This window comes from Anomalospiza imberbis, chromosome 1 (assembly GCF_031753505.1).
Source record: "Anomalospiza imberbis isolate Cuckoo-Finch-1a 21T00152 chromosome 1, ASM3175350v1, whole genome shotgun sequence".
Lineage (NCBI taxonomy): Eukaryota > Metazoa > Chordata > Aves > Passeriformes > Viduidae > Anomalospiza > Anomalospiza imberbis.
Genome location: NC_089681.1, coordinates 98,820,695 through 98,838,671, shown reverse-complemented (window position 1 = coordinate 98,838,671; position 17,977 = coordinate 98,820,695). Strand labels below are relative to the sequence as shown.

Sequence of the window (17,977 nt, the reverse complement as noted above, 5' to 3'; positions counted from 1 at the left end):
GTGTAAAGCTGCATGTCTATATATGTTCTTCTCAATTTTTTTTGTGGCTAAAAAATGCACACTTGAGAAGTTATTCATTAATGTACCATTCATCTTTCTGCATCATGTTACCAATGTTACTTTCTTTATTTCACTGTGAACATTTAGAATGAAAATGGTGCTCTCTATTTGAGGCCGTGTTCAATCTCTACATGCACACTCAGTGCTTACACTCTTGGTGTTTTGTGTCCTGCAACACTAGCAAATCTGTTTGAAATCTCCCTTGCTGTACACAAAACTTCAGTCTTCTGAAGATTCTCGCTCAGTATTCCTAGTCAGACCAAATCAGCCACAGGTCAAGATGTGCTGTTGTAACACTTGACCACAATGAAATGCATCTCAGCCAGCAATGTTACAAAGTTTTTCTGCAATTATCCAAGTCCTCAAACAAGCCATAGTTGTTGTCATTGATTTTGAAAATATCATAGTGAATTATTCTAGATTTTTCATTCTGCTTGCCTGAAAAGATAAAGTACCAAGCAGAATGTTTGCGATTGTTCACAGCTTGAGCCAGCTGTTACATCTCTAGAGTCTGTGTCTTCAGGGCAACAGCTTCCATACAGCCTGTATTTTCAGCACCAACTCTGCTCAGAAAGATTCTCTAATAGCAATTCCAGTGTTTGAATTGGTTGTCTCTGTATTTACTAAAGTTCACTAGCGTGTTGCAGGCCTTCCTGTAATAAAGTTCTTTTCCCTTATTGTCTTTCCCTCTTCACAGTGTTTTAAGTTCCAAATCACCTTTTATTTAGCACGGAGCCTATCTCTAATGGGTATTCATTCCAGCATTCTACTGACATCCTCATAATTTTATTTTTTGGGCAATGTAACAGCCCAAATCCATACCTATAATATCCTGATAAGGGTAAAAAGTGTTCTTTATAGAAATAAATATGATAACTGGTGTATAGAAAAATCTAACAGTTACTCAAAACTTGTACTATTTTTTCGGCTTTTTTAATCCCTTTGAAATGTAAGAAATCATCATTTTTCCATGCTTTGTACCTCTTATTTTCAATTTAGGAACACCAGAACACATTTATCAGGATTAAAAAAAAAAAAAAAAAAAAAAAAAAAAAAACAGCCTGCAGACCAGGGCTAATATTAATCTCACTTAATATTTATCCTATACATTCTGGAGTAACACAAACCATTAAAATCTTGCTTCATCTTCTGGGGTTCCATTCACTCTTTAATGATTACAGAGAGAATATGTAGCAACAAGGCACACCAGAATTCTCTCAGCTGCACCCTAAAGTCAGGTAAAGTGCATGGTCTAAAGATTTAGTGCCTGCTTGCTCACATCAAGATGTCAGAATCTACTGAGATGGATCTTCAGCTCTGTCTTACTAAAGGATGGCAGGATTTGCTACATAAGCATTTGCTATATAATTCTTCACTTTAGATGATAAAGCACCATTCACAGTTATGTCCTGGGACACTCTGGAAAGATTTCCTTTATGAGATAATGAGTCTTTGGTAAAACTGAGTTGTGCCAGGTAGACACTTATTCAGCTATTAGTCTTCATTAATATCAAGATAATGATGACTGTAGTGGTCAGACACCTTTATGAAGAAAACCCACTGAGCAAATTTTGAAGTGGTTAGGAGCCAATTCAAAGTGAAAGCAGAACCCCTCCACATAGCAAGGTGAGGATACATACCCCAAACTCTTCTAAAAGAGAATTAAAACAGCACTGTCCTCTTACTACATATTCCAGTTATTAGTGGTGAATTTCCACAGGAATGTGAAATATCTGACATGAACAAATGGAGGAAAATAATGCTTAGTTTCCTGAGTGTCATAAATATATATTAAATATCGAAGTTCCTAGAGAAAAACTACAATGGCCAAAATAGCTAGAATTGTAATTTTTTAAAATGTTGTCTAATGCTATATGCAAAAATTTTCTTGTTCCATTTTACATGTTATTGGGGTCTTTTATTTGGAATGTTGATACATTTCATTTAGAACAATTTTTTTTTGTTTAAGATTGTTCTTCAACATCATACTCTGCACCACTCCAAAATGTGCCCAGAGTCCTGTACCATTTCTTTTCTAAGAAGTCCACAAGTTTCTCAGTGAGCACAGATCAGCACATGCTAGGTGCTCTAAAGGACAATGTGTTTAGGGAAATATTTAAGTAGATGTAGATTCAATCAGATGTGCACAGACTTCAAAAGGAGCGCAGTTCCTACAAGTTTTAGAACTGGTGTGTTCTGAATTCAGGGCCAAAACAGCTGCAGGGTTAGAATTTATACTCACAACTTATTTCCATACAGAAAAAAAAAAAAAAAAAAGATAATAAAGAAGAATCAGCATCTTAATTTTCCTAGTGAGAATGGAAACTATTACACATTTCTGTACTCTTGCCGAACACACCTTGCATACAGTGACAAACTGATGATCATTTCCAGCTCCCACCACGATGTAGCCATCCTTGGTCTTAAATGCCTGGAAGAACAAAGACAGGTGATAAGCTGGAACTAAACTATAAAATATTAGCACACCTTTGAAGTGAAACTTTGTAATTAATGTTCAAATTACTTCCTTAAACATTTCCATTCAGACCTAATCTCTTGTTCTATAAAAGTGGCTCAAAGTCATCGATTCACAAAGATGGAGGAGGCCCTTTTGGAATTTTTTTTCTAGAGTTGAGAAGTTATCTTGGTTAATAGTTTATTTGTTGAAAATGTGTCATGAACCACGCTTCATGTGTCCCACATTCACAGGATTGAGTATTACCATGATAATGTTTACTTGCCAGGAGGTATTTATCCAGCTTCACTCTTAGCCTGACTCAGAGCAGATAGCTGCACTGAAATGTCACAGATCCTGACCAAACACACCAAAAAAAATTTGCCAAATATTAAATACAAATTAGGAACTCTCATGGGAATGAAAGGGATAGACTGCATCTTTACAGCTCTTCAGCTGGAGATAAGGCTATCTCCTTAATCAGTCATCTCAAGATAGATCTCATGGAGGAAATGGGACTTCTTTTCAAAAAAAAAAAAAAAAGATAATAAAGAAGAATCAGCATCTTAATTTTCCTAGTGAGAATGGAAACTATTACACATTTCTGTACTCTTGCCAAACACACCTTTAAAGATGTAATTTTTACTCTTGACTTCATTACAGTGGCCTTAGTAGCACATTTCATGGTGAACACAACATTGAACTGGGTAGGACATAACAATTTTCATTTCAGTCTAAACCATCTCACTTAGATTTTCACTGGAAAAAAGAAAATCTGTAATTGGCAACATCCCCAATTTTTTTTCATTGTGTTAGGGCATCTTCCAGAACTGGATAATGCAATTCCTCTTTCCTCTACACCTCTCTCTTATACAGAGATGTATAACTGCAGTTTCAGTAATATATAGTACCAACACAATTTTTGGAAACATTTAGGAAAAATTCTTTCATCATTAATTTGACTTCAATGTAAGAGGCCAGCATAGGCTGGTGCACTAAATGGTGGCAAGATCTTGCAATTCTTTCTTGCGGAGAGCAAAACTCATCTTCCATTCCTAGAAACCTTTCTTTTTTTTTTTTTTTTTTTTTTTTTTTTTTTTTTTTTTTTAATGAGCTATCATGTCCTTATTTAAAGGTATGAATTTTCACAATAAATTCAGGTAAAATAACACGCAAATGTAAGTCCTGGAATGGAAACACTTTAAAATTCTTCTCACACCACTGTGGCTTATTCTTCTTCACAGAGAGCAATATGCTATCTCAATTTGCAATCTTTCATATAAATACAAATACGTTCACAAAGACTCTTTTACCATGTGGTATAGTCAAAGTTTTAAAATTATATGTGGACAATCATGTCCTCTGAAATGCAAGTAACTGCACATCATAGTTAAAATATCACCTGTTTGCTCTTTCTATGTTTCATTTCATGGTAAGTAGTATTGTCCAGTCATAAGTTTAGCAATTAATTTTTCACACATTTAATTAAGTAGTTTAGTCTAAGATAGCAAGCAAAGATAAAATTTAGCAAACAATTAGCCCCAAGCATGCAAGAAAGTACCACTAACTTGGCCCCAATACAGCAGAAGTTTAGTAACATACATAATATAAAGGTACTACATACTCACGCTGAGAAGAGTAGTAAGCACAGAAAAAAGATTGGAGAAAAGAATAAAAAAAAAGATTGATATGTGAATACATAAACATTTCTTAGCTAAATCTGTTCATAAAGACCTCAGTCTAAAAAAATAATGTCAGACCCTGGAAAAAGAATGTGCAAGACTGTCCCTCCCAGTAAATGTGGGCCTTTAGTGGGAATAATTATGAATGAAAACTATCTGTATAAACTTACTACCTTTAGTTACAGGCAAAATCTGTTTCCTGAACACCCTGCCCAAATCTTGATTTGTCTTTGCTGATGTTGAGACTTCTAAAACCAAGCAAGTCACAAAAATTATGGGTCAGACTGTATGTATCAGTGTGCATATATAACACAGAATAATTTTTATTGGTGCAACCACCTACTACTTCCTGTGAACAAAAATCACAATTCTTTTGTACATTCTTTTAAACTTCTAGTCTGGATGCCTGCTACAGCTTACAAAGTATATGTCACATGTACATACCTCCCTCCTCAGCACTCCAAAATGTATTTATATTGGTAGTATGGGCAAATCTTAGAGAGTTTATTATTTATCAGCAACTTCTGTTGAGACACACGTGTCTGTAAGAAAGCTGCAATCACACAATAGCTGCATACCACTATGAAGCATGCATCTGTACCCACTGGCTGCCCATGCAGCAGCGGAAGTCACTATAAATTTAAGGGCCTGGTTATTAGCATGTGTGCTTCAGTTGCTTTGTGGAATGTGTGGGAAAACTGATTGTTCTTAATTGCACTGTATGTCAAAAAAGCTAAAATAACAATCATGTCATCCTTACACAACAAAAATGGTATCATAATAAATGCAGCAGTGTCTTTTTCCATGAGGCTTAACTGAAATGTCTTCAGCTGCTATTTTAAACTTCCCATTACAAAACAGCTGATTATTTGCCAGTCATTGCTGCTGATAAAGCAGAAACTTCCAAATGTTACTAGCACAATATTGATGCCAACATTTAAGGGTGACAATGGTTTTATTCATCACCCATAAATGTACACACACTACAGGTTACCACAGGTTACCATCTGGTAACAGAAAGCTTCACATTCTTATTATACAAAGGAGAGTGAGGGCAAAGTGCAGAGAGATTTTAATGAGATTTTGTTTTGATAAACTGCTGTCCATCACATCTAATCATTTCACATTAGCACAATAAAAGGCACTACACATACAAGGCAAAAGTCCTTCTTCCCTTCCCTTTTTTTCTGAAGAATGAGGCCTTCTGATAAGATTCTTCAGAGTACAATCATGAGTTAACCCGCTACTCCCATGAGGGATCCTGAGCAATAGCACATCATTTGGTGAAGACAAGAAACAAATACCAAGCAAAAAAATATTTGACATCTTATTCATGGAAAAGGCAGACAAAGACTGTGAGCATTCAAAGGTGTATCTTTCTCAATGTGGTGCAAAAACTTGAGGGTTTCCAAGAAAATAATCTGTAAATTCCCATTGAATGATATCCAGTACATTACATCAACACGTGCATGTTCAAAGGCAGATCTCAAGGTCCAGGGTGTATACATCACCACCTCACACTGTCAAATGGATGTTCCAAGTCCTTATTAAGACTCAGCACTTTTCCAACTTTGATCCTAGAACACAGTATATACCTGAGATACTTTGCATATTAAAATACTTTAATTTCCCTAAACACATGGAATATAAACTCTGTCCACCTTCAGGAATGTTTGTGTGGTTTACAAGTATTCTCCAAATATGTTACATAGACTACACAATAAAGATGCAGGCCAAACTTAACCTCAGTTATTTCTAGAGCAAACAAAGAGTTGCTGAGATAATGAGGCTAAAAGAGCCTTTTTTCCACTGCTCTAAGTCAATAGCCTTTCAAAATTTGCCAGCTTTGAAAGCATTAATGAAAGACCATTAATCTTTGTATATATTTCCTGCTTTATGAATTTTAAGTCTATATGTTCTGTGGCAATCATCAATCATACACAAATATCTGCACGTGTTTCAATTTGCGTGTTGATTCCACAAAAAAAAAAAAAAATTAAAATATAAGGGACCAGTCAAAAAATATGTCAATTCCAATAAAATTATCAGAAGTCCAAGTCAGTTTTTGAGTCCAAAACATGGTAATCAAAACAACTAGAACATTTGCAGTTGTGCATGGCAATGGTCCCCTACATCAGGTATTTATATACATTCATAAGATCTCCTTGAGCCTCTTCTCTGACCCTTTAGGCTACACAGTCCCAGATCTCTCCTCATATGAAAGATGCTTCAAGCCCTTAATTATTTTCTTGGCCCTTCACTGGACCTGATTCAGTATGAGCATGTCCTTGTCCCAAAAACCCCAGGATTAGACCCTGTTGTGGACCCATAACTGGATTGAGTGGTTATTCATCCTCAGTGGTGTTGAGCAGAAGGAAGGATCACCTCTTTTGACCTGTTGACAATTTTCCTCCTAATACAGATGAGAATCATCTCTTTGGCACAGGGAGACATCACTGGCTCATGTTCCATTTTTTGTTCACCAAGATCTCCAGGTCTTCTTGTGCAAAGTTGCTTTCCAGCAGGTCAGTCTCAGTCTGTACTGATGCATGGGATTATTTCCTATTTTGTGTAGGACTTCATATTTCCCTTTGTTTAATTATTTTAGGTTCTTGATGTCTTGACTATCCAGCCTGTCACAGTCCCTCTGAATGGCAGCACAACCACCTTCTTGATGCTTTGTATCTTGGTGGATCATGTATTAACCCCTCTTCTCCATTTTGCACATTCCACAGATTTTGGAGGCCAAACAATATTTGGAGAGACTAACAGAACAAAGCATTGGGTTTTTCAAATTGTAGAATTATTCCATATTTAGGAGAGGTTAAAAGGAGATGTTGATTATCTGAAAAAGTGCTTATTTTCATTACCAGTTACCATATTTGCCTGTTTACTGATAATGGCTGTCAATGGTTGAAATATTTGAAAGTTTTCAGACCTCCCCTTGGCAGAACATTTGTACTACATCAGATATGGTAAAAATTATGTATTACTCATATTTATGAGTTTTCTTATCTCATGTTCCAGTGTGAATAACAATTAGGATCTGTAGAGATACCTAAAATCCCTTTTCATTCAGAATACCTGATGTTAGATACCCTTGAATTTGAAGTATCTTTCAAGACAGTGCTGCCTTTTGAATCATAAACTTGAATAGTAGCATCCCTAAAAGCTATCCAACTATGAATAATGAGGGGAACCGTTGAAGATTATGGGATAGTCAGTATGTAGTGGTGACTTCTGGAACAGGACTTAAAGGAACTTAAATTTTTGCATGCATTCCAACTGCTCTGGGTCTTACAGAGCAAGAGGCTGATTGCTTCAACTGGCATCATCAAACATCTTGCTTAAGATTTTGGAATAATGGTATCCCTGTATAAAGGCTAGATACAGTATTTCTGTAAGTGTTTGTCAGCACAACAGGCAGCTCTCTCTGATGGCATTACAGCAGAACACTCCTCTGAGCTCCCTCTCAAAGCTGACATAGGAGCAAGTAGCTTCATGTGAAGGCTGAATGAAACTTTGGGACCAGGTGGGATCAGTGCAAAACAAAGACACTTTCTTGTGAAGTCTTAAACATAACACCAGGAAAAGCCAAGCCAGTATTTTCAAACAAAGCTTTGAAACATACCATTAACATTTTTTTAAGTGTCACTCCTTCCTCTCCCCTCCATTTTCTCATTTACAGAATCATTGAGATACTAGGTGACCATACACAGGTCTTTATTTGCAAGCTTGAAGTACTTCCCAGGCATTCATGGGTGTGGTCAAACAAGAGCTGGTCTCTTGCAGGCTTAGAACCACAAAGTTTTATATTTGTCTTCAATTAGACCTTGAAGTTTTCCAGTGCAATATTCAATTCAATGTAAAGGTCACTTAAGAACAAGCATTATCTAATCTTAATGCAGATTAAAGGCTACAATTAAGAAGGTGATGTATTTGGGATTTGACTGACCTGTAAAGGCTCCCTTGTCCTTCCAACAAAATGTACCTACAGTATATGTTGGTATATGTTGATTTTTCTCTCTCCAAACCAACCTAATGAACTACAGTGTAGGAGATTCTCAGTTTTGCTTCAGATCCAGAATCATTACATTCCTTCCAGATGGAATAAACTTTGCACATAATTTCTCTACCTTTACACATTAGTTTGAATAAAACATCAGCTCTGCCACAGAACCATAGAGGAGTCACATTCTTTTTTCTTTCAAGGGAACGGCACAATCCTCTCATAACAACTTAATATTTAATTACTCTAACAAATGGGAACAAGACCAAGAAGTTTGGTCACTGGTAGTTCTGAGCAATACATATAAACCATAAAGACCACACACTTTGAAACTATTTGCCTACTTTGCACTCTCTTCCAGTGAAAGCAAACAGTAAAAATAAAAAATGTAAATTTCATGGACTGGATTAATGAATGCTGAATATTCTCATGGAGCAAACTGAAGAAGGGCACTCCACACTAAGATTTCACTTTTCCTCTCTGATCTTTTCAACCTACACTACTTGTCTCTCACTTCCCTACCATGTTGCAGGACATGCTACCTTGCAACTTTGCAGCTGTCAGTCTACCGGACAGATTAGCATTAACAATATCTGCAATATCTGCAAAAATTCTCTTGCCAAAAAAAAAAAAAGTTTGACTGGATGCCATGAGCTCCTAGGAAAGGTGTTTATGGCAAGAGTGGGAATGATTACTTTGGTCCCTGAGATAAGGCAGAACACCAACACTGATGTCAATGAAAGCACACCACAGGCTACCAACCAGGCATACGATACACTTCTACAAACCTACAACTCATTAGACAATTCTCCTGATCAGCCTTCAAGATCCATTATGTGTGAATCTAGAAAAAAGTGATGTTGTCTAACTGATTCACAAAAATCAGTTTTGTGAAAAGCTTCACAAAAGCTGATTAACCACTAAAAGTGCTCTGATTGCACCTTCCTGAAAGGGGCAGCAAAGTTTACACAAAATCACAGCATCAAACATATCTTTATTTGGCAATATAGTGTATTATTCTCAACACTCCTTCAGAAAACAGAAGAGCTTAGAACTGCTCTCCAGCCCATGTCATATTTTTATCAATGTCTTGCCTAATATGAGAATTATAAACTGATGGAAACAGGCTGAATCCAAGGCTTCTCCAATCCCAGCTCACTGTCCTAAGAAACAGGTTGGAGATAGGATCTTTCTCTCTCTCACTTACTCTTCATCTGGCCATATGATATTTGCACTGTTCATTTCCCAATTGACTAGATGCAACACATAGGTCTGTAATCTAAAAGTACCAGTTGGGCAAACTATTTATCAAATAGACTTTTACAGTTTTTACTTCATATTCAATAGTAATAGAATGTTAATGTTGGGTTTCATACCCTCCTACTTTCAGACAAGACTTCTCTCCAGAATATGTCAAAGAACATATGTTACCAAGGAAATGAAACCATTTACTTAATTTTCTAATGCAATATACATTTAGCTTCACCACCCAAAAAGACATTGAAAAACTCCTGGAAGAACAGTGAACAGCTTTAAAGTGGGAAACTTGTCACTTTCCCAAACTTCTAAAATTTTAAATACCTAAACTATACCTCAATTAAAAATAAATTATCTGGTACTGTAAACTGGCATTTAAACTGTTTCTTGCTATTGAAAAATATCAGGCATAGAATCACATTCTCCATTGCCACATTAGTTTTCCATTAGTTTTTCAACAATGAAATTACACACACACAGACGCACACACAAAATAAATAAACTTTAATCACAGTATCACACTGGAGCCAGTGTAATTAATGTTGTGTCAGCATTTCCATTTAAGCCACTATTTTCGAGAGGTTTATAGCACAGCCATAAAAATTCAGTTAGGTTGAAATTAAGCAAACAAGGTCTTATACAGCAAGCAACATTTAAGTATATATACAGACAGCAGCCAGTTACTACTTATATGGGAATTAAAATAGACGCTTACTGATTTTAAAGGGCACTGCAGAGCCAGTTTTTAAACAATATTTTTCTCAACATTTATAATGTCTCAAAAGCCTGAATCCAAGCTATGTTTCCTTATTCTTTTTTCTTTCTCACACAATAGTTCACACAATTTCTTCCAATTTTGGGATTGTAAGCATTGTATTTTTGTTCCACTTTCAAAGTAAAAGAATGCAATGAAAACATTTCTTTTGAAAAACAGCATACATGACCACAGTTTGATCTTGATACAGGCCTCCAGGCATTAGTGATGCAGAAATGACAAATATTTCTTGCATCTTCCAGTAATCATAAGCTATAGCTGTCTGGAAGATCTGAGTACTCAAATATGAGGGTTTAAAAATGCTATTTTGAATGTAATTCTAAATGAGGTCTCATTTCTGTTTTTAGTAGAACTCATCAGAGCAGGATTTGTGTCACTATTTCTGTCCCTTTTCCCTCTCTACTCTTTGAAATTGTGTTGTAGTGGTATAGTTTCTGAAGGTGAGTTTTATAATACTGATCACCTATTTGGTGACTCATATTGAGTCAGGGACCATACTGAGTCCTGCAATCAGTCTGGGATTTCAAGCTGCAGATGACCCAGTGCAGGTAAACTAGAACTCAGACTTGGCAGGCAGTGCTATGAACTTAAACATCTCAATAATTTAGTGTCCTGTTATAAAGAAGGCTCTTCAAAAATCTGAGTGAAATAATTTGTTTCCCAACAACAAGTCAACAGAGAAGAGCAGGGAATCAAATTAGCAGTGATGCTGGTGAAAATCAGAAAAAACACCAATGGTGACACAATTACGGGAGTGCAAAATTGGCCAGGTTTCACAATTTGGCACTTCCATAACTTAAAATGAGCAACAGTTCTGTTTGAAAACTGCCATTTTGCTGCAGAGAGCAAAACTCCAATCCATTCTATTAATGTGCTTTTGCCCTATTTTACTCATCTTTCTCAATAAATCTATCTGTCAAATATTATGTGATCCTATCTACTGCTCAGTAAACAAAGTACAGTGAACTAAGGATGGATTTCAAATATTTCAACCTTAACTCTTCAGTATCCTTGATTTATGGTTTCAAGTCATACTCATTTAGGTTTATTGTGTGCACTCTGTTTTAGTTTAAAACACTAATTTATCTCTAATCAAGGATTTAAATATTGAACTGGCCAGACATCCAGGATGCACATTATTTAAAGTTCTGAATGTATGAAAAAAATCATTGCCAGACCATAAGAATAGTGCTAGTGAGATCTATTTAAAAAAAATAGAAAAATAACATTTGATGAGTGGAATGCTCAATTATGTCTAAAAAAGGTCAGAACCCCACTTCCTCTTAATTTTCCTGTAAAGTTCTATTAGGTTTCCTTAAAACTACAAAATTTAGACTTCTGTTTTCTTCAGTATTTTTGTAACCAAGTCCTTTAGTCTGAAAAATATTGAAATTTAATATCACACTATTGGAATTAAAATTCTATCTTCTTAAAATTCAGCATTATTTAAATTTTTAAATTTTGAAAATAGCTACAATTAGAAACCAAAATATTATGCCTTTTTTCAACTTGCTATTTTCCTGGCCAATATTTAACCAATTTTTATTCTATTACCTAATTTGTCAAATTATCTACCAACAAAGAACTGCGGAAATCTGTGTAGTGGAAGCTACTATATTAGTTTTTATCACAGATCTTCATGTCTACAAAACAAACATTTGCATAACAAACATAATTATTCTTTACAAAAGAACATATTCTGGAGAATCAACGCAGTATAAGTGTGCTTCTAATATCACACCCTAAAATCTACATCCACCTTTATACAAAATCCCCTTGCAACCCCTGTAGCCCCAAAATCTGATGAACATTGGTATGCTAGTAAAACTGTGAAAAGACGATAGGAGAAGACAAAAGGAGAAGTCAAAAATTCAAATTTTCAAAATTGATCCCATATTTTTCACTTTGAGATTTGAAAGGAAAAAACCTTTAAGTTTTTACTCTCAAGCACTCATGTTTTTCTTTAACAAACTCTTCATTCTTATGAATTGTTACATTTATTTTGAAGATTCATCTTGCCCTATGCTGCCATAATTTTTTTGTTTGTTTTGTTTTTTGCTTTTTGTTTTTTGTTTTTTGTTCTGGATGGCTGAGGGGCAGCCTGTTTCTCATACATGACAGTATGAACACCCAAAGGACAATCCTGATTTCATAATGAGAGATTCATAGGACACTGAGTTTACTTAGGGCAGGATTCTCACTCTGAAGACCTCCCAGTACCATAGAGTTTCAATTTCTTTGCATGACCAGCAAATTTACTTTTACTGTCAATCTAAACCCTTACTTTTCACTTTCCTAAAGAAAAGCCCAATTGTAAACCAAAGTGGTGAATTCAAAGGTTAAGGACTATATGTACCTCTGCCAAACACTGTTACATCAGGAAAAACACAAAATTAGTACATTTTTTGCCACAGATAAGTGCCATAAACTGTTTACATTATGAAAGTGTTACATTTTATACAGCCAATTTTGCACCCCTGTTACTTATTATGTCCTCATTGATGTTTCTGCTGTTTTCATCAGCATCAGTCCTAATTTTATTCCTTGCTCTTCTCTGTTGACTGGCTGTCAGGAAACTCACAAATTCTTATTCCACTCAGGTTTTTGAAGAGCCTTCTTTATAGCAGGACAGGACACGGTAAAAGCATCACTGCACCTCAATCAACTGACAAGTGAGCATGAACACACACTGCTTTTGCTGGAGTCACTAGCAAAAAATAAGTTTTACACATTTTTATAAAAGATAGTTGAGACAAAGTAACCCAAAGCAAAAAAGTTAAATTAGTTTAATTAATTAGTCACATGTAGCCAAATAAGTTTAACACTATCCAGCTACTGCAATCCAAAAACCACAGCACAGTCACGTTACAGTCCACGTGCAAACAGTAAAGATCTCCTGTAAGAAAGAACGTCTCTTAAAGAGTGAATGAGTCTTGCCACAGAAATGTTCCCAGCTGCCAAGAGCCCCAGTCTGGCTACAGTGAAGGGATGGTGCCAGCAAGTCTGGAGGAGCAGCCTGGCACCTGACCTTCATCATGCTTTCTTCTCCCTCTGTTGCATCGGCGAAGTCAAAGGGCTGGTCTCCTAATGATCCAGATGGCCTTCTGGTGACACTGGGCTTGGCATGAAATGGGCAGCAGGAAGCACGGCACACAGTCCTGCTATTGTACTGGGAAGGACTAAAATGGGCTGCTGGCAGAAGCTTGGCCTGCTCTTGCACCCCTGATGACAGCTTGAAGTGCTGCCCACCCACTGTTCCCTGGAGTTGGCTATGAAATGACCTTTCACAGAAAAAAGGTTCTTGTCCCTAGATTCTATGAAGCTGATATCTGATTGCCTCACCTGGGGAGGGGGAAGAAGAAGCAAATAAGGAGAAGGGGTGTGCAGATTAATAAGGGCACTCTTTCTTCCCAGAGCAGGCTGATGAAAGCATATGGATGTTTTTGACCCTCCTTTTAACAGTATCAAAAAATAATAAATAGAGAACAAAATATGTTCAAATGGTTATACTAATTCGTACAGAGACAGTTTCAGTAATTATGGGATTTTGGTAGATTTAATTTTCTTCCAATATACATTTCCTTTCACAGTTACAAAGCTTGGGCATCTTATTAGACATTGACAAAGCTGTGCTTATAAATGGGAAGGATGGCTGCTAGAGAAAACTATGCAGGGAAGCATAGCAGTTTTCAGATCAAGTTATGTACTGAAGCATAAGATTTTGGACACAAAGAATGTATTTCTCCAGCTATTTGATCTGTCTTTTTCTTCTCAAAATCTGCACAAGTTAAAATACAACAAGTAAGCAAACAAAGCAACCTTTAGCTGCCATAAAGAATGCAAAATCAACTAAAATGAATTAAGCATATGGTTGTGCGCTGGACTTCAGCTTCCAGATGAAAATTAAGATCCTATAGAGTAAGATTTGTATTCTTTTCACATACAAAGAAAAATTTGGGTTTCAAATGTATAAAACAGGAGGGCGGCCTTCCCTCACAGAAGTTTAAAACCCACTAAAAATCTTGTCGGACTTAAAACCTGAGGAAACAGAATAAATAACAGGAAATCTATGTGGCATAAGATTGCCTACCCTGAGAGTTTGGGCATTTCAAGGTTTAGGCTAGACAATTTCTGTTCATTTATAAGAAACTCTGCCGAAGTATCAAGGCCAACTCAGAATAAGGATAACTTCCACTTCTAGTGGAAGGTGTTCCTAACCATGGCAGGGAGGTTGGGACTTAAAGATCCTTAAGATTCCTTCCAACCCAAGCCATTCTATGATTCTATGATAACTGACGTCACATCTGTCGTGATTTTCACCAGATTGCAGAATGTGAACTGAATGTGAACCCTAAGAATCTTCCTGAGCTTCCTGAGCTGCTACAAATACTTGTAAAATGGGGTCCAGAATGAATACACTGCTAACAGCATTCAGGCTGGGACTTAGGGTTATTTCAATAATACACATGCACAAGAGCATACATCCCTCAGAATGGCAGTGCTCATCTCCTACTTGGATGTTTCCAAAAACCTCCGGCTGCTAGCCTGCTGTTGACATCAAGAATCATGAACTTAGACAGCAATGAGAAGGGAATGAAGATCTCCATGGATCATTATTACATTTACACTCTTAAAATGCCACCTACAAGAAGTGGTTTGCAGAAAGAGAAAAAGCTTCAGAGCTTTTAAAACCTAAACCATTAGGTTTTCCCTTTCTCTTCTCATGTCAGTTAGCAGAATGTAAACTTACACATCAGAAAGAAGTTATGTCACAAATCTGTGTTAAAACAAGGATCACTTATGAGGTGGTAGAAAGCACAGGTGTATCAGGAGAAGGAAAGCAAAAGCATTATTATCATGTACTTGGGATCATATTTGCTCCCATCCAGACTAAAAAAGAAGTACTGAATAGTTAAAGTGAGAGGGCTAGAACATTTTTCTGGACAATAGTCCAACCAAAACATCTCTTCACATAAGAAAGGGAAGGAAGGACATGTGAATTCTGGGATGGGAATTCTACAAGCCCTAACAAGTTGTCAGTCATTCTACTAACTGCTCTGCAGACTGTGCGCTCCACACAATTGTCCACAGCCGGACGTCCAAGACAGACGTTTGGCAAGGAAATATTTTGTGAATACAGACCAGCATCAATTTCAGTAATGACAGAAACAGGAGTTCCTAAACTTTGTTAGGTACACAGAAACGAGCAAACATTTGATTCAAAAAATATGTATTTATTCTAAAACTGACAGCTAATTTAAGAGTTAGATCTGGATATTGACCTTTTGGGGGAGAAGTTGACTACAAGTGCCTTTGGTGCCTAGAGTCAAGAACCCAACAGAAGCACAAGAAAAAGTGCCATAATTTCAGAGATGAATGTGGCTCTAAACACAAACTGGGATAAAAAAGTTACGATAATGTTTAGGAGATGTTGTTTTCCTGACCCAGCTGGCATTTGGATGGAAATAAAATACAAGCTCTAGAACTGCTTATTTCTTAGTATATGGACAGAGTCATAAACAGCCTGTAGCCAGATTATGGGCACAAACCTGCTCCTAATGAAATTCATCCCTGCTCCCCTTCAGATATGTCAGAAAGCTAGTATGGTTCTAAAGTGAGCAGACACATAGTCAATTAAATTGGTTGACCATGCCATTTTGCCTCAGTTGGCCAAGTCATACCAACAGCATGTAATTATATACTGTTAAGAACACAAAAAAAAATTCTGCTGACAGGTGTTCTTACATTTTTCTCTTTTTTTGAGGCAGGGTGGCTGAGAATTGCCGGTCAATTAAACAACCAAACTTAGTGGCTGCACATGTGAGGCAGAAATAAAATTAGATGCTAGTAAATTTAAAAATAATAGAAAAGATGGGATCTCCAGATTATCTCTTCATCACACATTCTTCCCCCATACCCCCATTCAGTGCCCTTTTATCTGGATAACCTCAACTTGACTAACAGGCAAGTATTATCCTTTCTAGGTAAAGGCTGGGCAAAATTGTGGCTTCAACAATGCTCTCACACTTCCTCTTAAAAAACAGATGTAATTTCAGAGAAATCAACATTTTTCAGCCCTTTGGCTTTGAAGAAGTTGCTGAAATATATAATTACACACTGTGGGCATCAGAAAATAACTGGCCAAAAACAAGTAACAGTAAAGCAGCAGTAAAGCATCACAGCAAATATAGGTATTGAAGGTATCCCCTTGACCTTTATGTCCGTCTTATGCACAGGCACACAAAGCTCTTTACAAAGGTCTAAGAGCATGTCCTCCATGCTGGAGAAAAAGCCATGCCAGATCTGCAAGAAGATGCATAAGGATTCTGCAGCTACTCATCATATGGGGAATCAACTGTCTCCATATCTACACAAGAGACCTGGGAAAACATGCTGCTGCTTTCTAAAGGCAATGAGCTACTCTTGAAATGCTTTTTCACTGCATGTCATGCCCTGAATTATCTGCTCTTCCTAAAATGAGTGCTGCATTCATGCTAACAGATGGAAAACATCATCATCCAAACTTGTATCCATGCCTTGCTACTGGCTTTTACAAAATCCATGAATGTGGTTTAATTAGTAAAGTTAAAAACTTTTTTTGTAGAGTGGCCTGTGGATGAAAACTCATACAGTGATGTCTCAGGGAAGTACCTGTAGAGCTTTATGCACCTAGCCCAGTGCAAGTGTAGAAACAGGACCCTGGTCTGACATGCATGTGGATTTACAAGTAGGCGAGGCGCTTCATGGTAAAAGCACCTTATAGTAACTATGCCAAAAAAAATACAAAACCAAACCACCACCACCCTCCAAAAAAAACCAAAACAAAATCAACAGAGAGAGCAGCTGAGAAAGAGATTCCATAACATGCAGGTCTGTCGCAACAACAGAAAAAATAATACTCTAATATAAATTAAAGACATTGCATCAGAAAATCAGAAGGAAACTCCCAGCCCTGGAACTCAGAAACATTCTCATAGACAGAGCACCATACATATATGTCAGAGCATATTTGAAGAATCCAAAGATGGGCATTGAGATTAAAAAGGGGGCAGCTTCCCTTCAACAAGAGACAATCGCAATCAATGTATCATTAAAGAGATTACAGAACTAGAAGAGAGAAGAGACTACTAAATCCCAGATGTGAAAATCCAACATTCAGCAATTCTCTGAGGCAACATTTTGATAGTTGAACTGCACTGTGGGTCTAGCATGGTACTATCATTCTACACAGCTATTATCCATGCTGCTCAGTGTAGCAGTATCATTCATATTCACAAAGCAGTTTTCTTTGTCCCTCTGTCTCCATACTTTTCTTTTTCATGTGTACATCTTTTTAGTGGTATCCACAGTTATACTGATGAGCAAAAGATTTATCACAGAACACTTCCACTCTCTCACCTCATGGGCTGTAATTTTTCAGACTGTGGGTCAGGGCCCTTTCCATTTCACTGAGACATCCTAGAGACTAGTTTATCTGCAATGTGAATTTTGCATACCTTTAGTAATTTCTACTCAAGAGAAAATGTAAACTACCATTCAAAACTGACTAGAGCTCCACTTGTAGCAAGAAAGCTACATTATTTTAGGCTTTGTCTCTTCAACTCTCAGCTCTACTCCAGTGAATCCTTCCAAACCTGAAACAAGTCAGAAAGGGTGCAAGTCACTTAAATACTGTTGTGGCTTCTTGCTACAGTGACAGAATTAAAATGACTCTGAGTAAACCACAACCATTCCTCTCT

At 36.8% G+C, this 17,977-nt stretch overlaps 1 protein-coding gene and 1 long non-coding RNA gene across 14 annotated transcripts in view; one reads left to right on the top strand and one right to left on the bottom strand.

Moving 5' to 3' along the window:
* The window catches only part of SUGCT (succinyl-CoA:glutarate-CoA transferase), a 322,387-nt gene that overhangs the window by 196,303 nt on the left and 108,107 nt on the right, over positions 1-17,977 (bottom strand). For all 12 annotated transcript variants that reach the window (XM_068201853.1, XM_068201767.1, XM_068201802.1 and 9 more), the window contains one exon: positions 2,420-2,491. In XM_068201853.1, coding sequence (XP_068057954.1) covers positions 2,420-2,491 — 72 coding nt within the window. The remainder of the gene's footprint in view (positions 1-2,419; positions 2,492-17,977) is intronic.
* Positions 15,054-16,709, top strand: LOC137480696 (uncharacterized). Of its 2 annotated transcripts, none has more exons than XR_011003039.1 (3): positions 15,054-15,155; positions 16,223-16,429; positions 16,475-16,709. It is a non-coding gene; the product is annotated as an uncharacterized lncRNA (long non-coding RNA). The 2 variants fall into 2 exon arrangements; XR_011003036.1 differs by having other exon boundaries at positions 15,054-15,430.